The sequence below is a fragment of the Typopeltis vanoorti genome, chromosome 2 (genome assembly GCF_054136105.1).
Source record: "Typopeltis vanoorti isolate ZY-2024b chromosome 2, IOZ_Tvanoo_1.0, whole genome shotgun sequence".
Lineage (NCBI taxonomy): Eukaryota > Metazoa > Arthropoda > Arachnida > Uropygi > Thelyphonidae > Typopeltis > Typopeltis vanoorti.
Window position 1 is genome coordinate 175051718 of NC_143550.1, and position 26456 is coordinate 175078173.

The 26456-nt window shown below is 38.1% G+C and overlaps 1 protein-coding gene across 2 annotated transcripts in view; it reads right to left on the reverse strand.

Annotated features, from left to right (window-relative positions):
• LOC150109682 (acyl-CoA dehydrogenase family member 11-like) overlaps nt 1-26456 on the reverse strand; it is a 233196-nt gene that overhangs the window by 60846 nt on the left and 145894 nt on the right. For both annotated transcript variants that reach the window (XM_090409687.1, XM_090409688.1), the window contains 2 exons: nt 10115-10250; nt 2344-2448 (listed from right to left, as the gene is read on the reverse strand). In XM_090409687.1, coding sequence (XP_090265813.1) covers nt 2344-2448; nt 10115-10250 — 241 coding nt within the window. The remainder of the gene's footprint in view (nt 1-2343; nt 2449-10114; nt 10251-26456) is intronic.

The following is a 26456-nucleotide window of genomic DNA, read 5'->3' on the forward strand; positions in this document are numbered from 1 at the left end:
AATCGACACAAAAAAATCCTGTGAATTGTGATTCATCGCCAAACACTGTGTCAAAATGTCTTTTCGCATGTGTTTTTGATCGACAGTCAACAATTGCAGTACCCATCGTGCACACAGCTTTTTTCATGTGCAATTTTTCGTGCAGGATATTATATACCTGTTCAGTTGAGATGCCTACAATCTCAGCAATCTCATTGTCACTTTCACTCAGCAGTCTTCCATAATGATACCATGAATTTTGTCAATCATTTCCTTCATAGTGACCTCAGTCAGGTGTCCAGAGTGCGCTTCATCTTCGATGGGCTTACAACCATGTTTAAACTCATTTATCCAAAACTAAATAGTCTTTAATGCTGGTGCAGAGTCCCCATGAACTGTATCTAACTTGGCTTTAATCTGTACAGCCATCCACTTCTTCAAATAAGTGTTTTATAACTGCACGAAACTCGTTTTTCTCCATTTTGATGAAAAATGTGAACACGGTCATTTTAAATGTTTGCAAAACGAGAACTACGCATCGCACGTGGCTAAACTTTTGTCAGGGGGGTCATGAAAAAGATGATATGTGCCGACACTGTTATGAATGGACGAATTGTGTCACCCTCTATTGGAAATTTACCGAAATTTTTAAACAACCCCTGTATTATTATTTCCTCTAGACTTCACTTTGCTCTGAAACATATCATACATTCTACTATCTCTCAAGTGACTATCCTCACAAGAGGCCATCAACAATTTCACTTGCCCTGAGAACAATTTTTCTAGATGACTACACCTTCACATATTCAAACGCAGTCCATCCCCTGCATACTTTCCTCTATCCTCAAATGCACTCCAAGCATCCACATATTATATACCTCTCTTTGGACACATCCTCATCATCATGCCATTCACTACTCTCCTCCTCAATTCTGCATCATCATATCAGAATAAAACTCTTGTTATCTCTCCTGTCATACTTTTCTACTATACAGTTTCTAACAATAACCTCAAATCTCTCACCACCTTATTCATTAAATTCCTCTATCTCCTTAAATTCCTAAATTCACACTACCTTTCAGATCATTTGTACCAACCATCATATCACTTACACTCTCATCTTTTATGTCATAGGTAACACTCTCTATCATTTCATTCCTCCAGACAAGAATACCTCTAACATTCTGTTCTGCACACCATGAATCACAGACTCTCCATATATCACTCTCATCACAGATCCATTCATTCCTTGCTCGCTTGCTCTCCTCCATTCTTCCTCATTGCTCTTTCACTTATTATATGCCTTCCTCTCATTTGCTTTCACTTCCTCCTGTATTCTCACATTCTCTTGTTTGCTGATTCATCCATTCTCTCATTCCCATAACTTTTCTCACCCTCCTTTGGCAGCTGCAGCTTTTCTAGTCTTATAATCTCTCTCTCTCTCTTCACATGAATCAGCTCATTTTTTATACCTTCCACTTCCTACCTCAGTATCTCTATCTCTGTATCCAAGCATCCTATCTTCACTCAACATTCAGCGTCACAGTCGGCACCATCCTTTGAGTCTTTCATATCTCCAGTCACACTATCTGATATCCCAGAAGTTTCATTTTCTTAGTACCACTGCTGCCACTGAAACCTGAAATATCTGAGATACTTAAATCTATATTACCCAACTCCTCCCACTGTCTACATTTCATGCAAAAATAAATTTAATATCTTACCTGCTACATTTCCAAGAATAGTCCTTAGTTCTCCCATCACCAGACCTATTCTGAAAAATTTCCTCTGTATTAATCTTGTAAAAGCCCAAGCCTGTCAACCAATTTCTGTAAGTCACAAATCTTCATACTGTGCTCATAAGGTTTATTCCATAGACCTGGTACCATCTTAGTCGTTCGCCTCTGAATCCTCTCCACCTTCTTCTCATCCCCAAGAAACCCAGTTGACCAGATCTGCACGTAGTAGTCAAGATGGAGTCTTACCAAGCTCTTTAAAGAGGTATAGTATGCAAGAGCGAGAAGTCATTCATAGAAACTGTACAAAGGTCATATGAGTAAGGAAGTGAAAGGGTGATTGTTTGCTTGGTAGTGGTTAATGAATGGAATGAATTGCCAGACTGAGTGGTGGGTATCCCAACAATGAATGTATTTTAAGGCAAGTTATGATAGTTATTGCAGTTTGTGATGAATCTTTGGACTCTATGGAGGCTTGGTAGTAATACTAACACTAATACTATTATTATTATTATTAATGCAGGAGCATAAACAGATTTAAGTTAAGTCAAGATTTAATTTACACAAAAAGCAAAATATTTCAATTTAAAATTCAGCTAAAAGAAAAGTTACTCATGAATATTTATACCTGTTTGGCTGTGTATAGTTTAGCAATTGGAGTCATTAGTCGCAGTAGAAACTTATCTGTTTCAGTACTTTTGCCACACTCAATTCGACCAAGCCAACATGATATCTTGAAGATAAAAGCAAATAAATAGTTAAAAATTTATGTCAAGAAAATATGAAAAAAAAAAAGTCACAATATTCTTCCAGTAGTACAATGATATATTGATATTTATTTATCTAAAATGCATAAAATGTTGAACAGCATTTCATTAAGATTTTATTAAGATCACTTCTTTCAGAGGTAAACTGTAGACTAAAATATACAAACATTACATTACTATTTCTCAGCCATCTCCATGGATTTGCAGACTCATTGCAGAGGATGTTGTAAAGCTAGGAAGAGTGAAAATCAAGAAAGATGATGGAGAGATCCAGCAGATTGTTTAAACAGATTAGCGATATAGGCAAAGGTAAATGGTTGCCAGTTTGACATGGCCAAGTGATGAATCCTGGAAGAAGGGATCACAAGCTATGTACTGTATTGATAGAACTGAATTGCAGATAACTGATAAGGCTAGGATTGGGATGATCGTGGACAGGGAATGTAGAGAGGGTGAATGGTTAAAGCTAACGTGTGAACAGTACAAGGATCAGAAAAGAAAAGTGACATGCATGGTAAGGAAAATTAGATTGAGAAATAATTATTGCATACGCAAAAGGAAATCCCAAAGAGTTTATTTGTTTTGCGGCAAGTAGGAGGAAGAATGACTCTATAGAAGGATAAAATTAATGTATATGGTAGAGAGGGAGGTAACGAAGCAGATGAAATTTTTGAGCTACTGAATGACTATTTTGCAAGGGTATATCATCCAAGTGAAGATGTTGCTATAGCAGAGGTGACAGGGACTGATGTGAGTACAGAGGTTGATGAAATGCAGGTGCTTAGGATATTGCAGAATCTAAATGCAAATACAGCTGTGGGATTGGATGGGTATCGGCTCACATTTTAAAGAGAATGTGCAGGAGAACTGGCAATGCCTTTGCCTAAGCTGTTTAATTTAAGTCTCAGTTCTAGCAGTCTGTGGAATGTCGTCATACCCGACTGGAAATGACTTTGGTCAATTTCCTCTGGACCCTTTCCAGTATATCTTCTTTCCCATGAAAACAAAGTGACCAAATCTGTGAACAATAATCCATATTAGGTCTGATCAAAGCCTGCATAAAGTGAAACCATAACCTCTTTACTTCTGCATATCAACATCTTCTTTATCATTGTCATAATCTAATCTAATGATTTCACAACTTGAGCTATATGACCTCTAAACAACAGGTCCCTATCCACTACAACCTCCAGATATCTCATCTCCTCCACTAAAGAGCCTCTGTAGCTCAGTCAGTATAGACCATAGGTTCCCAAAATGGGCAGTACTGCCCCTCAGTAGGCGCTGAAGCCTTCTGGGGGGGGGGGGGGCTATAGTGGGATCAGAAACATTTGGGGACATTCAGGCGGTCTAGGAGTCGGTGGCTCTTTATAGAAGAAATTAATAATATATATTTAAAAATTAATTATGCCTGTGTAGCTCAGTGGATGTGGCGTTTGCACACCACCGCGCTAGGCCGCACGAAGGAAGTCTTCGTTTCGAGTCTAGTCGGCGACTAGAGGAAATTTTTCTAAGCCTTTTCTCACCCTCCTTTGGCAGCTGCAGCTTTTCTAGTCTTATAATCTCAAAATTTGCAACCAACGAAAAACCCGAGTTTCCGGGAGGAAAAACCTGCTTGTTCGTCCTGTAAACTCAAGAAAATCGACCGTAGAACCCACATTATTTCAGACATTAAATATATTGTGTTAGGGTTAGAGACCACGAGATGGCGGCACATTTGAGCCGTCTCTCTTCACTGCGTACCGCTTAATTAGTGATAGCCTTGGGCCATCTGTCTCTGATTGGGTACCAGTGGAGATTGAACTGCCCACTCAGTCTCCAAAAGTTAGATAGGGCTAAATGGCCTCGCCTACTCCCGATTTTTTTATTTTTATTTTTTTTCATGATTTTGCAATTAGATAATCATTTAAAATTTAAATATTGCATTTTACTTCATCTTATGCCCGTCTTACATGATTAATTTTTTTATCAATTTTCTATTTCAATTATTTAATCATTTGAAAATTTACCATGTGTATGTATAATAGGTTATGTTTACATTAGCAAATATATTCGTTATATTTCATTTCAAAATATATATAAAATATATAAAACCACTTTTCTAATTGATTTGTACAAAAATAAACCCAATTTTATATAATTTAATATTACGAGTAAAAATAATAATGGCAAGAAAGAAATAAAATCATAAATTTTAGTTAGCCTAGTTAGTACTAACTTATATTGCTAACTAGAGGGAAAAAACAAAGCAAATATTATTCGAAACTTATTATACTGTTTTCTGTGGTTATGTTTTGTAGATTTGTTGTTTATATCTTGTGTAATTATTTTATTTATTAATTATTATTTATGAGGGGGCATTATTATTATTAATCGGAGGGGCATTACAAAATTTATGTCTTGCAAAGTGGGCAGTGGCCCGAAAAAGTTTGGGAACCTATGGTATAGACGAAGCCCTTTGGTCAGAAAGACCTAGGTCTGATTCCTGTCCATGACATGAGGAACCTTTATCTGGTCTCTTTCGCCTAAAGGTGAGTTTAGCCAGTCTCATATGGAGGTAGAGGTTTTTTTTTTTTCACCTGGAAACTCTGTTTTTCATCCCTCAGAGCAGGCAAACCAGCCCGTAAACACACACGGATCTACAGTCATAAGATACTCCCTCACTAGGAGGGCTCAACCAGTCCTAAGGGATGGTCAAGGAATGGAGAGAGAACCCCACAAAATAAATAAATAAATCTCCTCTACGTCCTTCAAAATTTGCAACCAATTTTATACTTTGCATTTCGAAAGTGCAATAAAAAAATTTCCATGGTGCAATTGGAAGAATGATGGTACATTGTATGAGTGCAATTCTACTTGTGATGAGAGCAATCTTTATGTGAGCTTTTTCAACTGAAGGTGAGTTAGCCAATCTCATACAGAGGTATCAGGGATTTTCATCCAACATGCAGACAAAACAACAGAAAACACATGCAATTTACAGGCATAAAATACTACTCTGGTGGGTAGTAGATGTGCGTAGATGATGGTAGTGACTTTGTTAGTGTGGGGTTGGTAAATTAAGTTGTGGAGACAGTCAGTTGTGTATATTAGAGTGGAGTACCCTCTCTTAATGAGTCCTTGGACTCCTTGTAAGTGTCGCATAACAATAATCATAATAATTCCATATTTGCATACTGTAAAAATTTTTATATATATCTTTATGATATATTTATGATGTATAATGAGTATAAATTTATTTGTTGATTGTATTTACTCCTCTACGATCTTATATCCTTTCCTTATACCTTGGCCTATGGTGTATTATTTTTATTTTTTACTTGTTATTTCCTCAACTCTAAAATTTTGCCCTATACAATTCTTACAGACTCTATCTTATTGTTACCTCTATCCCTTGGCCACTATTAGTGTATTGCTCATGTGTGCAAAACTCGATAGACAATGGAAATGCCTCTGGCTAGAGCCAATTTCTTTGTTAGAATACTAGTGTTAACCCTGTTTCAAATTTCAGAAAATTTATTTGTTTACGCTATGCCACCAAAATTCTATAGATAAGAGAAATTTCTTTATCTAAGAGCAAACACCTAGTATGGCACATGATCCTGTATCCTTTCCTTCTCTATTTCCAAACACAATAATCTAATATATTCTTATTTGGCACTGCAGTCGTGACTATCCCCGATAATGTTACGCATAGGTTCTCTTTATGAGTGGTGCATTGAGATTAGTGATCAGGTTATTTGGTTGACAAGAAAAAATTTATTCATTACTAATAAAGCAAGTTACAATTATCCTCATAGATACTAACTTAACTAATGTTGGTATTATTATTATTCAGGCCTCCATGGAGTCAAAAGACTCATCGTGGGAAGTCCTTCCTAAGAAACAAAGTCTATCAAGACTCATCGAGGGAAGGTTGCCCATAAGAAACACAAAGTCTATCATACCACTCCTTAAACTCATTGACGTTCTCACTCTCATCACTCCATTAGGCAATGCATTCCATGGTTAAACCACCCTTCATGGAAAGAAACCATTCCTCATTCTCTTGCTCACAGTTTCCTTTTGTAACTTCCAGGGATGGCCTCTTGTCATCACTCCTTCCCGCTGTTCAACCAAGCGAAAGAACTCCCCAATGTCAACCCTGTAACCACCTCTCAACAGTTTAAAAGTCTCAATCATATCACCTCTCCTTCTTCTATCCACCAAATTCTGCAGTCCACATTCCCTCAGCCGATCCTCATAACTAACATTGTAGAGTCCTGAAACCATCTTTGTTATCCATTTTTGTAACCTTTCCACAGTTAACTTATCCCCATGAAATCCTGGGGACCACATCTCAGAACAATAGTCCAAGTGTGGTCTGATCAGAGTCTTATACAACGGAATGATAACTGTTTTATCTCTGCAGATCAGTGTCCTTCTCATAATTGCAGCAATCCTCTGTGTTACCTTCACCACCTTTGCAATATATTCCCTAAATTTCAGGTTTCTATCAAGCATCCACCCCTGATCTCTTGTCTCCCCTACTTCCTCCAGTATAACTCCTTCCATAGAGTATGCAGTGTTCTATCGATGTTTCCCAAACCTCAAGACCTTACATTTTGCTGCATTAAACTGACACCCCTGTTCATTTGCCCATCTATCTAGCTTATTTAAATCCTCTTGCAGGGCTACCACATCTGCACCATTACTAATAACCCTTCCCAGCTTCGCGTCTTCCGCAAACAACCGAATATCCCCTTGCAATCCACGGACAATGTCATTGATATAAAGGTTAAACAATATAGGTCCCAGTACTGAGCCCTGTGGGACTCCACTTGTAACCCTCTGCTTCCTTGAAACTGCCCCACCATACACAACTCTCTGATACCTATCAGACAGCCAATCCTGAATCCAGTTGACCAATCTGACATCCAGACCCATGTGCTGCAACTTAAATATCAGCTTATCATGTGGCATCCTGTCAAATGCCTTCACTAAGTCTAAGAAAATGGCAGTATATGCCTTTCCCTCATCTAATACTCTTGTAACTTTATAATAAAAGGTTAGCATATTGCTAAAACAAGAGCACCCCTTCACAAATCCATGTTAACTCTCACTGATAACATTACCCTCATCTGCCCAATCCTATATACAGTCCTTCACTACTTTTTCCAAAAACTTACTAACCACTGATGACACACAAACTGGCCTATAATTAGACACTTCCAGTCTGCTGCTGCCCTTATGCGATGGCACTATCTTACCTTTCTTCCATTCCATGGGCACCTTTCCCAGGACCAGACTTTAATTGAAAATCCAGGTCAAAGGCACTGTTAGTTCCCTAGCACATTCTCTCAAAACTCGTGGTGAAATACCATCCTGTCCCACAGCTTTACTGACATCCAGAGTACTCAGTATTTGAAACACACTCTCCTCCTGTACCTCTAAACCTTGAACCCGTCCTATCCCTCTAGCATTAAAACTGACTCCTCCCGGATGAAATACTCCAATAAAGTGTTCTGGAATAATTTCACTATGTCCTCTGCATCAGTCACTCTATTCCTATTTTTATCCCACAATATCATTCTTCCACAGTCATTTCTCCTCCTACTGGCCACATATCTAAAAAATTCCCTAGGATTTTCTTTGGATCTTAGGGTCAATCTCCTCTCCTATTCCAGTTTCGTCTTCCTTACCATACTGGTCGCTCTTCTGGCCTATGTCTTATACTCTTCATGCATCTTCTCTTAAACTGTCTCCTTATGAATAGTAAAATAAGATAACTCGATGTAACATGGACATTCTAGCTCTCTTACAACATGAAATGTTATCTAAAACTATTAAAATGGGATGTCCTTCTAATTACTTAACACCCCTAGATTATTTTCACACAATTAGTGGTTCAAGAACTACCTGACAATAACAAACTAAAATATTTTTCACACTGCACTTTTTCAAGTTTTCTGACTCAGATCAGTCATTCCCTATTAATGGTTCAACTCCTAAAGTCCTATCCTATAACACTTCATAAATCACAATTCTAATTAGTCCCTTTTACCGTCACAATCTGACGTTCTTTGCATACAAAATTTTGAAAAAAGTTCTTACTTTACCGAGGTGTCGGGATCTCACTGGCTTATACTTGCGATCATCAATTGGAATTATACGGCTCACCTTTTCTTCATCTGGTCCCTTTTTGACAAGGTTACCTGGCTGATACATTCCTTAGATTCTTGCTTCAGGAAGGTAGATATGAGAATATGATCACGATTCATTGCCTACTATGTTCAAGAAGCACTGCTGCTGATGTTGGTCCACGAGGTTCCGCTTTCCTTCTCGGCCTACGCTGACCTTCTGCTACGCTGAGATCTATATGCACGTTGGCATTCTACTTGGCAGCATAGCCACTCTCATTCATCTCACCCCGACCTCACTGGAACTTCCTTTCTCTGGGAACGACTGGAACAGATCTGAGGCAAAAATCAAAAGGCAAAAGCCTCGTTTTTGTGTCGCCAAAAGACTATATACTCCCTCAATGACCTTCACACGGCACCTCACTTCCTCTGCACTCTGTTCCAACGCTTCCTGTTCTCGTCCACGGGAGACACTCACTACGTGCAACATAGACCCTTGCATAAGTGATGGCCTCAGGTCATGATTTAATCTTCTTATCTTGTCTGGGATTTTATCCTAATATTCACATACTAACACATACTCCACCCATTCCAAAATTGCTTCCCCCATTTTTTTTTTTACATAAGACATTTGATAATACAATATTTAGCAAATTTCAAATCAAGGATATTGCTATCATTTCATTTACATTCAATTTCTTTTTATTAATATACAAGTATTACATCGAGAATTTAGATACTTGTTAAATCTGAATGAAAGGTAATACGTTATAAATTCTCTTTCATTCAAGATTTAGCAATACCAAATTTCCAAACTTTACACTTTGCAACATTGAACTGGAAGCTTCACTTACTTGCCTACTCAAATGGTCTATTCACATTGTCTTGTAGAGCCACAACATTTGCTTGACTCCTCATTGTTACTCCAACTTTGCATCATCTGCAAATAGCTACATATCTCCAGTTAAACTCAATATCATTAATATACATTATCATCATCATCAGTAGTCCTAACAGGCACTCAGGATAAGGTGGTTAGCCCCATGCTTCCTGGTGTGTCCTATGTTTGTAGATGTGGGTGTTCAGCCAGTTTGCCAGTCTGGGGGATGAAAAACCCGAGTTTCCAGGTGAAAAAATCCCCTCCCTCTGTATGAGACCAGCTAATTCACCTTTCATCGAAAGAGACTAGATAAAGGTTCCTCGTGAGATGGATGGGAATCAAATCTAGGTCTTTCTGACTAAAGGGCTTTGTCTATACCTACTGAGCTATGGAGTCTCTTCATTAATATACAAGTTAAACTATAATGGTCCAGAACAGACCCATGTGACACACAACTAGTGACATTCTTTTTTTGGGATACCATGTCGCCATACACAACTTACTGATATCTTTCTGAGAGCTGGTAACCTATCCAAAAGTCAATGTTTTGAACAGGATATATATTAGGAAAACCTAAAAGATTAAATAAAAACACACAGAAAATATATTTAATTTGTACTAAAAAAAACATACTTCTAAAATCAAAAGCAGAGATCCACGAATTTCAATTTCCATCTTTCCTAAAGTTTTCATATGGAGAGGATAGTTTCCAATAACATTTTGAAATGCTTTTCTTCGTTGACTATAATCTCTTGCTAGGCTCAAAATTCTAAAATATAATTTGCAGACATCAATATATATATATATACATACAAACAGAATTTCCACTAATTCTAATATTTGATTTTTCAAGATCAGTCAAACCTAAGCAGGAAATAAACGTACAATGATTCATTTAAATAATCAATTTAATAGTAATTTATCAGGTTTTCACTTTATGAAAAAATAGTTGAGAAATCCTGGAATATAACAAAAATTTATATTTAAGTTTTGTTGATCTGGAGAAGGTATATGACAAGGTGCAATGGTTCAAATGGTTCAAAACACTACAGTTATATGGTGTAAATGGGACATTATATCAAGAAATATGTAGTCTCTATTTAAGCAGTAAGTCAGCAGTTAGAATTGAAGGAGGTACAGAAAGATGGTTTAAAATAAAATCAGGTGTGTGACAAGGGTGCACATTATCTCCACTGTTATTCATTATCTATAAGGATCACATTATGAAGGAAACTGGCATTAAATCTGATATTCAAATTGGTGATGTTAATCTTAGCTCTTTACTTTATGCATATAATGTTATACTTTTGAATAAATTTAGTACAAGTCTGCAAGATTCCTTGACTTAAAGGCATAACTGTTGTAATAAATTTGGAATGAAAATCAGCAATAAAAAGACAAATAATAAAAATAGGCAGAAAACATTGAAAACATGAACTGTATCCTGAATGGTGAACCTAAAGAATAAGTAAAACATTTCAGCTATTTAGGAATAATTTTTAGTGAAGATGGTAAATTAAATATGGAAATAGACAACAGAATTAATTAAGCTAGTATGGTAGTAAGTCAGCTGAATAAATGTATATGGAACAAAAAAGAAATCCATCGAAACACTAAATTAGCTATATACAAGACAGTACTCAAACCAGTTTTAACTTATGGATCTGAGAGCTAGTTTAGAAATAAAACACTTGATCAAAGACTGCAGACCTCAGATATTAGAGTTCTGAGAAAGATTAGGGGAGTGAACAGATGGCTTCAATGGCAACATCACATTAAAAATGAGAATATTAGGAAAGAACTTGACATTGTTAACATCTAGGAATGTGTTAGCAGAGCTAATCTCAGTAGTATGGTCACGTAAACAGAATGGGAGGAGAAAGATTAGCAAAACAATTTTTTGCCTGTCTCAGTTGTGAGTTCTTCGTCTATAAATGAATTCAAAAAGAGATATGATAGGCATTGTTTTGATAGTTTGGGTCTCCCACGATGAGTCTACTGACTCCATGGAGATACCCGTGATAATAATAATAATAATAAAAACAAGTATTCTTTGCCAGGTTGGCAGGAAAGACCCAGAGGAAGAGCAAAATCTAGACAGATTGATATAGTAAAAAGCACCTTAAAAGGCAGAAATATTAGATTTGGTAATCGGAAGTTAGTAATTGTGTAAATTTTCATGGAGTACTATTGTAATTATCCTGTACACCACATGAGCATATATATATCAGGAATTTGATGATGATGATGAAAAGAGAGAAATGATTCTTTGGCTCTGATGAAGCAGAATTTATCTCCTCAAGAATTTTCTAACAGCTTCAATGTGTGAATGTATTCTGAAGAGCAAAAGATTGCATAAGGTATGTATCAAATGATCAAAGCATGAAATCTGAAACAGAAAGAAATGTTGAGGCAACAACACAAAATGAATAATGGTAATAATCCATTGCATGAAGTTAAATTGTATATTAGGAAGGTGCTCATTTAGTAAGGAAAAGTGCATTACAGAATAAGTTTTTAATAGAACTCGTGACATCATAAAGTTAAGAAGATGCATGTATTCACAAGAATAATAATTATTATTATTACTGCAAATATTTTGACCAGAAAAAAATTGGTCATCATCAATGTATAATTATTATTATTATTATTATTTAGGCCTCAAAGGAGTCAAAAGACTCATAGCAGAAGGTCCTTCCTAGGAAACACAAGTCTATCAACACTCAACGTGGAGGTCCCTCCTAGGAAACACAAAGTCTATCATACCACTCCTTAAACTCATTGACTGTTCTTGCTCTCACCACTACATCAGGTAATGCATTCCATGGTTTGACCACCCTCCATGCAAAGAAATCACCCCTCACCCCTCTTGCTCACAGTTTCCTTTCGTAACTTCCAGGAATGGCCCCTTGTCATCACTCCTCATGCTGTTCAACTAACTGAAAGAACTCCCCAGTGTCAACCCTGTAACCTCCTCTCAGCAGTCTAAAAGTCTCAATCATATCACCTGTCCTTCTATCCACCAAACTCTGCAGCCCACATTCACTCAGTCGATCCTCATAACTAACATTGTACAGTAATGAAACTGTCTTTGTTATCTGCTTCTGTACCCTTTCCACAGTTAATTTATCTCCTTCAAATCCTGGGGACCAAATCTGAGAACAATAGTGTCTAAGTGTTGTCTGATCAGGGTAAATTATACAACAGAATGATAATTCTTTTATCTCTGCAGGTCAGCATCCTTCTCATTATTGCAGCAATCCTCTGTGTTACCTTCACCACCTTTGCAATATGTTTCTTTAATTTCAGGTTTCTATCAATCACCAACCCCAGATCTCTTGTCTCCCCTACTTCCTCCAGTATATCTCCTCCAACAGAGTATGCAGCGTCCCATCGATGCGTCCCAAACCTCAAGACCTTACATTTTGCTGCGTTAAACTGACCCCCATTCATTTGCCCATCTGTCTAGCTTATTCAAATCCTCTTTATTATTATTATTATGATTATGATTACCCCAAGACCTCATAGTGTCAAACACTCATCTGGGTGGTCTATTTATCACACACACATCTCATCATACTGTGCTTTAAACACGCTCAAACTCCTTGCAGACACCACACTCTCTGGCAAGACATTCTGATCATTCACAACACTGCACGGAAAAAACATGCCTCTCACTCCCCTACTCACATCCTCTTTATACAGTTTCCAGGGATGACCTCTGATTCTCCCCTGATCTCCCACTATTCTCTGTAGAACTTCTCCACCATTGATCTTATAACAACCCCTTACCAACCTGTAGGTCTCTATCATATCTCCCCTCTTCCTCCTCTCCAACAGACTCTGCACATCCTCATAATATGTCCTCATACTCAACATTCAAGAGGTTCAGAAACTACCTTAGTGAGTTGCTTTTAGACCCTGTCCAACATCTCTTCATCCTTCTGAAAACCTGGTGACCAAATCTGGGCACAATAGTTCATATGTGGCCTAATCAAAGCCTTATACAACGAACAAGAATCTCCCTACTTCTACACGTCAGTGTCCTCCGCATCATTCCCAGAAGCCTTTGTGTTGTCTTCACAATTTTGGTGATGTGTCCCCTAAATTTTAGATCCTTATCCACTATCACCCCCAGATCTCTTATTCCCTCTTCCTCCAACAATATATTCTCACCAAGCATAAATTCTGCATCCCATCTTTGATTTCCAAATTTTAAAACCTTACATTTTGCAACATTGAACTCGCATCTCCATTTCCGTGTGCAATCACTCAATTTATTCAAATCTTCTTGCAAGGCCACAATATCTTCACTACTCTTTATGGTTCATCCCAACTTTGCATCATCTGCAAACAACTAAATATCTCTATCCAAATCTTCGCCAATATCATTAATATTCAAGTTAAACAGTAATGGCCCTAAAACAGACCCCTGAAGCACTCCACTTGTGACTTTCCTTTTCTTGGATATCGCACCCCCATACACAACTTGTTGATACCTATCAGATAGCCAGTCTCCAATCGAATGCACTAATCTAATATCCAATCCCCATCTGCTCTAGTTTCACTGTCAACTTATCATGAGGTACTCTATCAAAAGCCTTTGCGAAATCCAAGTATATTACTATGTAGCCTTCTTCTCTGTCCAAGGAAGCAGTCACTTTATTGTAATAAATAAGTATATTACTTAAACATGACCTCTCTTTAGCAAATCCATGCTGTCCATCAAAGATAATAATATTGTTGTCAACCCAACTCTGGATCCTGGTTCTCACAAGCTTCTCCAACAACTTAACCACAACACCTGACACACAGATATGCCTATAGTTTGATGCTTGAGTTCGATCACCTCCTTTACGAAGTGGCACAATCTTGCCCTCCTTCCACTCCTTAGGAACTTGACCAAGTGCAAGACTCGTATTAAAAAAATATGTCAAGGCAGGTGTCAACTCTCTAGCACTTTCCTTCAGAATATGCGGTGATATTATCAAGTCACACAGCCTTATTTACATCTAGTTTACTCAACTCCCCAAACACCTCTTGCTCACTTACAGTCAGTCTCTCCTCCCCATCATCAACTGCTCTCAATCTCTCCATGAAGTCACATTCACAAGATTGAAAGATCTTTATGAACTGCTCATTAAGTATCTCCACTACACATTCTGCAACAGCTGTGTTTATACCATTTTCTTCAATCAATGTCATCCTTCCATAATCATTCTTTCTTTTGCTGGGTACGTATCGAAAGAACTCCCTAGGATTCTTTTTTGGCTTCATTAGTTAACTGCTGTTCATGCCTCTCTTTAGCTACTCTCACCAACCAAGTCACCCTCCCTCCTTGCCTGGTCTTTGTAGACCTCATGAAATTGTTTATTTCCACTTCTCTTATGCTGCCTCCACAATTCCCTTTTTTTTCTCTGTATCGCATGCTTGATCTCTTTATTCATCCATCTCACACCTACCTTATTTAACTTTCTCACTCTTGGAATACATTTAGACATTGCATCTACTAAACAGTTTTTGAAAATCTCCCAAACTGCATTGATCTCTTTTCCAGCTAACTCCTCATTTCATGCTACACCTGCAAGCTGTCTGCTGAGCTCTTCATAATCACCCCCCCCCCCCCCCCGTAGTTCCACATATACCCTTTTCTCACAGGGGTCCTCGCACTGCTGGCAACCACCCAGATAATCACTTCATGGTTACTCTCACCAATTGGTGGATTATTTGACACCTAATTTATAATTACATCCTCTGATGAGATGTCCAAATCCGATACCCTTAATCCTCGTGTGCTGTCTGTTACATACTGTCTGAGGTAGTTATCCCTCAAAAACTTAAGAAACTCATTTTATTTACTTCCAGTTGCTATCTCATCATTCCAGTCTCTATTGCCATAATTAAAATCACCTATAATGATCACCCTTTTCTTATTTGCTTGGCTAATTTGACTATACATTTCATTATCACCACCATCCATATTACCTGGTCTATAACAACATCCCACCAAGTATTTGATTCCATCCCCCTCTATCTCACACCATACTGCCTCAAAACCACTGGCGGTATTTCCATCTTGCATCTCTACTTTGTATGGTCATAACTCTTTCTCTACCATCAATAGCACTCCCCCTCACTTTTTACCCCTTCTATCCTCACGAAAATGGATAAAAATTTTATCTCATAAAAAATAATAATGTCATCCAAAAGAAGCAAGTCCGATTATTCTACAGCTAGCAATAAAAGAAAAACATTGATTTTGGAAACAAAACTCAACATTATTAAGGATTTTGAAGGCGGAATGAAAATTTGTGAGCTAGCAAAAAAATTCGATCTACAGGAATCCACAGTAAGAACAATCATAAAAGATAAAGAAAGAATTCTCACTGTTGTGAAAAATGGCCAATCATTGAATTCAAGCAAAATTCACAAATGCCATGGGATTATTGGTGAGATGGAAACGATGCTTAAATTATGGTGTGATAATCAAGTGAGAGTAAAAATTGTCCAGTTGATCAAACAACAATACGTAGCCAAGCCAAGCCGATTTTTGAGAGGCTAAAAGTAGAAGCTGGAGAAGTGGCCAAAGAAGAAAATTTCGTAGCCAGTAATGGTTGGTTCAACCAATTTAAAAATCACTGTAACTGGCACAGCATCACGGAGAGTGGAGATGTGGCAAGCGCTGATAAAGAGGCTACGTCTTCTTTTCCTGAGACACTTAAGGCTATCATTGAGGAAGGTAGCTATAGCAGTCAAACCATATTTAATGTAGACGAGACTGGCTTGTTCTGGAAAAAGATGCCTAAGAGAACTTTCATCGCACGTGAAGAAAAAATGTTTCCTGGCTATAAGGCTTCCAAAGACCAGTTGACAGTAATGCTTGGTGGAAATGCAGCTGGTGATTGCAAGTTAAAACCTCTCTTAATTTATCACTCCAAAAATCCAAAAGCTCTAAAAAAAAATCGAAAGCTGGCTTGCCAGTGATTTGGAAGTCAATTTCTAAAGCTTAGGTGACAGTTTCTATTTTTGAAGACTGGTTTGGTCACAACTTCATACCTGAAGTTGAATGTTATTGCCAGTTTAAAAAAATTCCGTTTAAAGTTATGCTCATTATTGATAATGCACCTGTCACCCTCCTGCAACTTTAATTGATTTTGATCCACGTGTAAAAGTTGTTTTCTTGCCTCCAAATACAACCAGCTTACTTCAACCAATGGACCAAGGAGTTATCAAAACATTCAAAGTGTACTACACATGGCGTTTGCAAGTCTAATGAAGCTATGAGGCAAAATGAGCAACTGTTTGTTAAAGAGGTTTGGAAACAGTTTAATGTTTTAAATACTGTAAGGATTATCGGAGATTCTTGGGGTGAAATTTCCCAAAAACCCTTGAACGGTGTCTGGAAAAATTTTTGTCCATCCTTTTTTAAATGCGAAACGGAAATGTTGCCAGAAACTGATCAAGTTGCTGAGGCAATAGAAGAAGTTGTCAACCTTGCCAGACAATTAGATTTAGAAGTCAACAGTTAAGATGTCAGTGAGCTGTTAGACTCACATAAAAAGGAGCTTACAATTGACGAGCTCATAGAGATGTGTGAGCAAAGTGCTACTGAAGAGACCGAAACCTCAGATCCAGTTCTACCAAAAAGCATATGACAATTGGAAAATTAACAGAAGGTCTCAACTTAATTAAGAAAGGTTTACAGATTTTGGAATACATAGATTCTAATGAGGAACGAATTGTAGCCACAAGGCAAGGAATAAAAAAATCATTGGCTTGCTATGAAGAAATTTTGCTTGACAAGAAATAGACATTATGCTGTTAGACGAATCTATTAGATTTTATGAAACCATCGACATCGAAAGAACTTTCTTTTTTTTATGTATGGAAAACTACAATTATGATTATACAGTATTTCTTAAAAAATATAGGTGTTTTTGTAAACCTTTGGTCCTAATTAACTAATATTTTGTATGTAATATATAAATTACATGCAAAATTATACCCCGAGTTACGCAAATTTGACTTAAGTGCTTTTTGTTGGTCCCACCTACAGCGTAATTTTGGGGTTCTACTGTACTATATTGTTTAACCTTTATATCAATGACATTGTCAGTCGATTGCAGGGGGATGTTCAGTTATTTGTAAATGATGTGAGGCTGGGAAGGGTTATTAGTAATAGTGAAGATGTGGTAGTCATGCAAGGGTACACAGCGTGAGAAAGGTGGATGCTCCAAGAGGAGGTGAGAGCATGTGTAGGCAGGAAAGGAATGGGATGACCAGGGATCAAGAGGAAACAGTTGGAATTAAAAAGGGTTCTAAAATGAAGAAGCAGAAAGGGAAATGGCCCCAGTCGAGCATGGAGAGATCACATCGAGTGAATGGTATCAGTGGAACTATCTGTAGATCCAGAAATGAGCTGTTGTGTTTGTATACCAATGCTAGAAGTATAAGAAACAAGGCAGATGAAATGGTTGCACTAATTGCGTCTGTTCACCCAAAGATTGTCGGAATAAGTGAGACATGGTTGGAAGAGGATGACATCCTGACAGGAATAGAGATGGAAGGGTATGGCAGATTGTATCTGTTATAGAGAACATGTGGATGAAATATCATGATGAATTGCTTGGTAATTCATCCACATCAGTATGACATCATGAGATGCTCAAGTGTTGAGGGAATGAGAAAGGATGAATTGCTGGTGAGTAAGCAAGACATATATAATGAATTAATTAAATGATGCCAATAAGACAATAGGACTTCATGATGTATCATTACATGTGTCATAAGAAAATGTTCCAAGAGTTAAAAGCTTTGGAATGCCTGCTTAAAAAAAAAACCTTGAAAAAGCATAAGTTCCAACAAAGGAGTGCAAAGAGGAGAAAATTGTTAAAATTGCTTTACATCGCAAAGGTGGGATATGGTTGAGGCTACAAATTATAGATTAATTTTGGTATTGGAGTTGTGGTTAAGGCATTGTAGAGATTGTGAGAATTGAGATTCAGAAATGAGTTAATAACACCAGTATTCTCTGTTATGGTCAGTATAAGTTTGTAAAATGGAGATCATGTTTTACCAAATTTTATGTATTACAACAAGGTGACAAATGTGTTGGACAAGGGAAATACAGTAGGATACTTCTTAAAAATAGCTTTTAAATGCTTTGAATTTTGTATATGAGGCACCTGCTCAATAATAATAAGAAGAAAAAAATTGAAAATTTTAATCAATTTAGAGTATTATTATTACGTAACACCTCCAGGGAGTCCAAAGACTCGTTGAGGGAGGGCATACTCTACAACTCTTCGTCTCCACCACTCCATCAATCCACTAATCGCAACTATCTTCATCATCTACACCAATGCCATCTACTGCCAACCACCACCACCACCACTAGTATTTTCACAGACAATCACAAACATCCATTCCCATGGCAGGATTCGAGCCCACACCCTTTTGGCTGGAGAGCAGGTACGCTAACCACTCAGCCGACCAGGCTGGCGATTTAGGAGTATATTTAGGGGATTGCAACAATTCATTTTTAATATTGCTGCCAACAAAATTATGTAACTTTCTTGTTTTATTTTAAAAATCTACTTTAGTTCCTTAAGTGAATTATTTAAAATTTTTTATGTAATTAGTAATTTTTAACATTTTTTTTTCAAATGAATATAAATTTCAGTTATAGAGGAAATGACAAAATGAAACTATTATTCAAACAGATTAATACAAAGTTTAAATTTTTTTTAATTTACTGGCTTGGTTACTGTTATTTTAGCAGTGTTATTTTTTTGCTGTTATGATACTTCTTCCTGTAGTCACTTATGATCATCCAAAAAAAAGAAAAGCTTCTAGTCTTCATTGTTGGTATGCAATTTGTTGTAATTCATCCATCAGGCCACCCCTCTTTCAGCAGTGTCATTGACAAATCTCATGCATTGAATGATCTTTTTTACTGACTAGAATAACTCATTTTCATTCCAGTTAGCAGCATCCTTGTTCAAAAAATCAGTAGGAGGTCCAGTGATAGAGAAGAACTGCAGGGGGTCTGACTAAATTGTAGTAACAAATTTGGCATGAAAATTAGCAATAAAAAGACAAAACTATGAAAGTAGGCAGGAATATGTAAAAACTTAACTGCATTCTCAATAGAGAACTTATAGAACAAGTAAAATATTTCAGCTATTTGATCCATGTGGTTGATTGCTGTTTAAGAATTATAGCAATAATATCTTCTCTATGGTTTAATTTGGGTAATATGAAAGATTTGGTTTAGTGTAGGGTGGGTATACTGTATTAGTAATGAATGAAGAAAAATTTGTGGAGTCAGTCCCAAGGGAACAGAAGGAATGCAAAATATCCTGTTGCATAAAGGATGCTCCAAGACTGCAAGCAAATTATAGATCAGTCAGGAGTGGTGGTGGTGGTGGTGGTTAAGGTTTTGGAAGTAGTCAAAGACAGAATTTAGGAATGGGTGTTTAAGAATATGGTGCTCAATGAAGGATAGGATATGCCTTAGTAATACTCATTTTTATTATAGAATGATGGTTGAGTTAGATAAATGAATGATTATGTGATGATCATCTCCCCTCAGTGAGTCTTGACAGACTTTATGTCTTAGGAAGGACCTCCCTCGATGAGTCTTTTGACTCCTTGGAGGCCTGAATAATAATAATGATCTACTGGATTTTGTTATTATTATTTGAGACCTCCAGGGAGTGTAGACTCATTGAGGGAGGCTATAAATCACCCAAACCAGCTGTCATACCTTCCCTTAAATTCATTTACACCAGATTCGCTCACTATCCCTAAAGGCAAACTATTCCATTCACTCACTGCTCTCTGGGAGAAAACCCTAGCCCTTACCCCTTTCTTGACGGCAAATAAATTTAAATTCCACGGATGCTCCTGTGTTCTCTCCCCACCTTCTATATAACGAAAAATTTCATCAGACAATATCCTATAACACCCATTTAAAAGTTTATAAACCTCAATCATATCACCCTCTTTCTCCTGTTAACCAGAGTCTGCAATCCACATACTCACAATCTGTTCTTATAATCTAAATCCCGTAATTCAGATATAATCTTTATAACTCTTCTTGCACCCTTTCCATAGCTTCTTTGTCCCCTTGGAAGCCAGGAGACCAAATTTGCACACAATAATCCAGGTGTGGTCTTATCAAAGCCTTATAAAGAGGCAAAATTACTTCCTTATCCTTACATGTCAAGGTTTGCTTCAACATCGCAATTATCCTTGAGTTGTATTTGCAACTTTTGCTATGTGACCTTTGAACTTCAAATTCCTATCCACCAATATGCCAAGATCCCTTGCCTCCTCAGTTTCTTGTAGCATAACCTCACTAATATAATATGCTGCTGGAACTCTAATTATGCCAAAGTGCACAACTTTACACTTACTAACATTAAACTAATAGCCATTTTTGTTTGCCCAAATTTCCAGCCTATTCAAATCATTTTGTATGTGCTGAATATCAGTAGCATCTCTGATTGCATTGCCTATCTTCACATCATCAGCAAACAATTACACATCAGATGTTAGACCCTGCTTGATGTCATTAATGTATAGATTGAACAATAATAGCCCAAGGACCGAACAATAAGGTACACCACTGGTCACCTTAAATCTGGCAGATTCACACCTGCTGTATACCACTTTTTGATATCTATCTGTCAACCATCCCCTGATCCAAGTCAAGAGTTTATATTCCTATCCCATATTCTCCAGTTTATGCAACAGCCTTTCATGTAGTATCCTATTCATTGCTTTAGAAAAATCCAACATTATTATTATTATTATTATTATTATTTAGTCCTCAAAGGAATCAAAAGACTCATCGCAGGAGGTCCTTCCTAGGAAACATATATCAAGACTCATTGTGGGAGGTCCCTCCTAGGAAACACAAAGTCTATCATACCACTCCTTAAATGGTGAGAGCGAAACAACCGTTCTCGCTCTCACCACTCTATCAGGCAATTTATTCCACGGTTCACCCACCCTCCATGCAAAGAAACCACTCTTCATCCTCTTTGTTCACACCTTGCTCACAGTTTCCTGTCGTAACTTTCAGGGATGGGTCCCTTGTCATCACTCCTTCTCGCTGTTCAACCAAGTGAAAGAACTCCCCAGTGTCAACCCTGTAACCACCTATCAACAGTTTAAAAGTCTCAATCATATCACCTCTCCTTCTTCTATTCACCAAACTCTGCAGTCCACATTCCCCCAGCCGATCCTCATAATTAACATTGTACAGTCCCAATACCATCTTTGTTATCCATTTTTGTACCCTTTCCACAGTTAATTTATCCCCTTCAAATCCTGGGGACCAAATTTGAGAATAATAGTCTACGTGTGGTCTGATCAGTCTTCTCCAACGGAATGATAACCATTTTATCTCTGCAGGTCAGTGTCCTTCTCATTATTGCAGCAATCCTCTGCGTTATTCACTACCTTTGTAATATGTCCCCTAAATTTCAGGTTTCTATCAATCATCAAACCCAGATCTCTTGTCTCTTCTACTTCCTCCAGTTTAATTCCGTCCATAGAGTATGCAGCGTCCCATCGATGTGTCCCAAACCTCAAGACCTTACATTTTGCTGCATTAAACTGATACCCCTGTTCATTTGCCCATCTGTCTAGCTTATTCAAATCCTTTTGCAGGGCTACCACATCTGCATTATTACTAATAACCCTTCCCAGCTTCGCATCATCCGCAAACAACCGAATATCCCCTTGCAATCCACGGACAATGTCATTGATATAAAGGTTAAACAATATATGTCCCAGTACTGAGCTCTGTGGAACTCCACTTGTAACCTTCTGCCGCTTTGATATTGCTCTACCATACACAACTCTCTGATGCCTATCAGACAGCCAATCTGAATCCAATTGACCAATCTAACATTCAGACCCACATGCTGCAACTTGAATATCAGCTTATCATGTGGCACCCTGTCAAATGCCTTTGCAAAGTCTAATAAAATTGCAGTATATGCCTTTCCCTCATCTAATGTTCTTGTAACTTTATTATAAAAGGCTAGCATATTGCTAAAACAAGAACGTCCTTTCACAAATCCATGTTGACTCTCACAGATAACATTACCCTCATCTGCCCAATGTTGTATACGGTCCCTCATTCTTTCTCCAAGATCTTAACAACTACTGATGACACACAGACTGGCATATAATTAGACACTTCCAGTCTGTTACCACCCTTATGCAATGGCACTATCTTACTTTCCTTCCATTCCATGGTCACCTTTCTCGCAGCTAGACTTTCATTGAAAAGCCAAGTCAAGGGCACACTCAGTTCCTTAGCACATTCTCTCAAAACTCGTGATGAAATACCATCCAATCCCACAGCTTTACTAATATCCAAAGTACTCAGTATGTGGAACACACTCTCCTCCTGCACCTCTAAACCTCGAACCTGCTCTATCCCTCTAGTATTCAAATTGACTCCTCGTTGAAATACTCCAATAAAGTTGTTCATTGAACAATTCCACTATGTCCTCTGCATCAGTAACTTTATTCCTATTTTTATCCCACAATATCATTCTTCCACAGTAATTTCTCCTCCTACTGGCCACATAGCTAAAATATTTCCTAGGATTTTCCTTGGATCTAAGGGCCAATCTTTTCTCATATTCCAGTTTCGCCTTCCTTACCAGACTAGTCACTCTTCTTGCCTGTGTCTGATATTCTTTATGCATCTTCTCTTCACCTGTCTCCTTATGTCTCTTCTATAGCCTCTTTTTTGCATGTAGCTCCTGTTTAATATTGTTTGTCATCCACTTTACTCAAAATTGTGTCCTCTTCTTCACTCGTGGAATACAGCTTACCATTGCTGCTAACAAATATTCCTTTCCAATTTCCCAAGCACTAATAATATCCCGGCCTTCCAATTCCTCCCTTCCCGAAACTTCCCGAAGTTGACGCCTAAGACTATTATAATCACCTGCTTTATAATTCCACATAAGTTCCCATCTCTTTGATACTCCTGCATGTCTATTCATTTTCTAAGTCAAAACCATATGGTCACTCTCTCCAACTGGTGGGAGAGATGTCATCTCAGTTATTATCAGCTCTTCTGATGCTACAGCCAAATCCAAAACTCTTGAACTTCTTGTTCCCTCTTTTACATATTGCCTAAGACATTTGTCCCTCAAGAATTCTTGAAATTCCATTCCCTTATTGCTACATGCATCTTCCTTTCCCCAATCTATACTGCTGTAGTTAAAATCTCCCATAACAATCGTTCTTCTTGCATTTGCCACGCTCAACTGTCTCAACATCTCCAGGTCCCCACCCTCTGTGCTCCTTGGTTTGTAGCAACACCCTACTAAATATCCCATCTTGCCTATCTCTACCTCACACCATATGATTTCAACATCATTAGTGTCACTGCCTTCCAAAGCCTCTACTCTTAGAGTACCTAAGCAGTACTCCACTTATCATAAGCAGTACTCCACCACCACGCTTTTCTTTTCTATCCTGGCGAAAAATTGCTGTACCCTGCTACTTCTATTCCTGTTATTATATCCTCTTCTGTCAACCATGTCTCTGTGATCCCAATAATCTTTGGCCAGGCTGAAGCTATCAGTGCCACCAATTCCTCTCCCTTATTTTGAATACTCCAGCCATTGGTATAAAGCATACAAATGCCATTGTTTCTATACCCAGCATTATCCCCTCTAGACTTCACTGGGCTCAGTGTTACCTGATGTCACCCTCTTTCACCCAAGTACCCATCCCCACAAGAGGCCACCCCTGCTACCATCCACACTGGGATACACTGACTCGTTCAGAACAGCAATCTCTCCAGATGCCTACTTCCTTCCTCATTCAAATACAGGCGGTATCTCACATACAATTCTATAATCTGTGCACAGAAATTAACATTATTATTATTTGATACCTCCAGGGAGTTCAAGGACTAATCGAGGGAGGGTACCCGCTCTACAGCCGTCTCCACCACTCAGTCCACCAACATCTGGCCTAATAAGGAAGATAAGGAAGTTATCATTCTTCTTTATAAGGTACTGATGTCCACATCTGGATTTCTGCCTTATACAGTGGAAATATTACCTCCTTATCTGTATTTGTCAAGGTTCTTTGCATTACAGCAGATTTTTTTTTGTTGATAACCTTTATAACTTTTGCAATATGTCTGCTAAAATTCAGTTCCCTATCCATCAAGATCTCTTGGTCCTTCATCTGCTCGGCCTCCTGTAGCAAAGTTTCTCCAATATGATAAACCTGATTCTATCTGCTCTGCCAAAGTGCTTGATTTTATACTTAGTAACACTGAAATGATATGTCCCATTTTTCAGCCCAAAGCATCAATCAATTCAAATACTCTTGCAACAATATAACAGAAAAAATTCCTGATTGCTCTTCCTAATTTAGCATCATCAGCAAACAATTGAATATCTCCTCTCAAACATTGAACTATATTACTGATATAAATTAAACAACAGTACTCCTAGAAAAGAACCCTGTGTACTCCACTTGTCAACTTCCCTATAAATTAAAGATGCCAAGAAATCATATTATTATTATTATTATTATTATCCCAAGACCTCATGGAGTCGAAGATTCGTCACGGAGGTCCTTTTATCACACACACATCTGATCATACAGAGCCTTAAACACACTCAAACTCCTTGCAGACAGCACACTCTCAGGCAAGGCATTCCAATCATTCACAACTCTGCACAAGAAAAACCTGCCTCTCACTTCCCTACTCACACCCTCTTTATACAGTTTCCAGGGATGACCTCTGGTTCTCCCCTGATCTCCCATTATTCTCTGTAGAACTTCTCCACCATTGATCTTATAACAACCCCTTACCAACTTGTAGGTCTCTCATATCTCCCCTCTTCCTCCTCTCCACCAGACTCTGCAAATTACATCTTCTCAATCTTTCCTCATACTCGACATCCCAGAGGTCAGAAACTTCCTCAGTCAGTCGCCTTTGGATCCATTCCAACATCTCTTCATCCTTCTGAAAACCCGGTGACCAAATCTATGCATAATAGTCCATGTATGGCCTAATCAAAGCCTTATACAATGGAACAAGAATCTCCCTACTTCTCCCTACTTGGGTGAACAGACACAATTAGTGCAACCATTTCATCTGCCTTGTTTCTTATACTTCTAGCATTGGTATACAAACACAACAGCTCATTTCTGGATCTACAGCTAGTTCCACTGATACCACTCACTCGATGTGATCTCTCCATGCTAGACTGGGGCCATTTCCCTTTCTGCTTCTTCATTTTAGAACCCTTTTTAATTCCAACTGTTTCCTCTTGATCCCTGATCATGCCATTCCTTTCCTGTCTACACATGCTCTCACCTCCTCTTGGAGCATCCACCTTTCTCATGCTGTGTATCCCTGTCCACCCTGAGCCTCCCCGTTTCCCTGCTCCTCTTGCACACCCATTCTCTCATTTTCTATACTCTTACCACTCACTTCCCCATTGATATCCACTTCTTCCATCTCTCCTGTCTTACTCTCCTGCTCTTCCACATCACTCCCCTCTCGATCTGGTTCATTCTTTCTATTCACTTCTCTCTCCAAGCAACTCACACCATATCCAATCAAATGCAGTCCATTGCTCCCATACAGCTCACTTTGTCCCTCAAACTCATTCCACACATTAACAAACTGTGCTCCCATCTCCTCACACATTTCAGCCAGTATATCATTCATAATCCTTGCTCTCCGCCTCATTTCACCACAGTCATACCTAGGCAAAACACTGACTACCCTTCCTGTCACACTATTCTCTTTTATCCTACCAAGCAGCCTCCTGATATCCATTCTGACACGCTCTTTGTCCTCTCTCAAATCATTCGTACTAATTAATATTATTAACTCTTTTGCTCGCTCCTGCCTCATATCCAATGCCTTAATCACTCTATTCATTTTACCGCCTGGAAAACATAC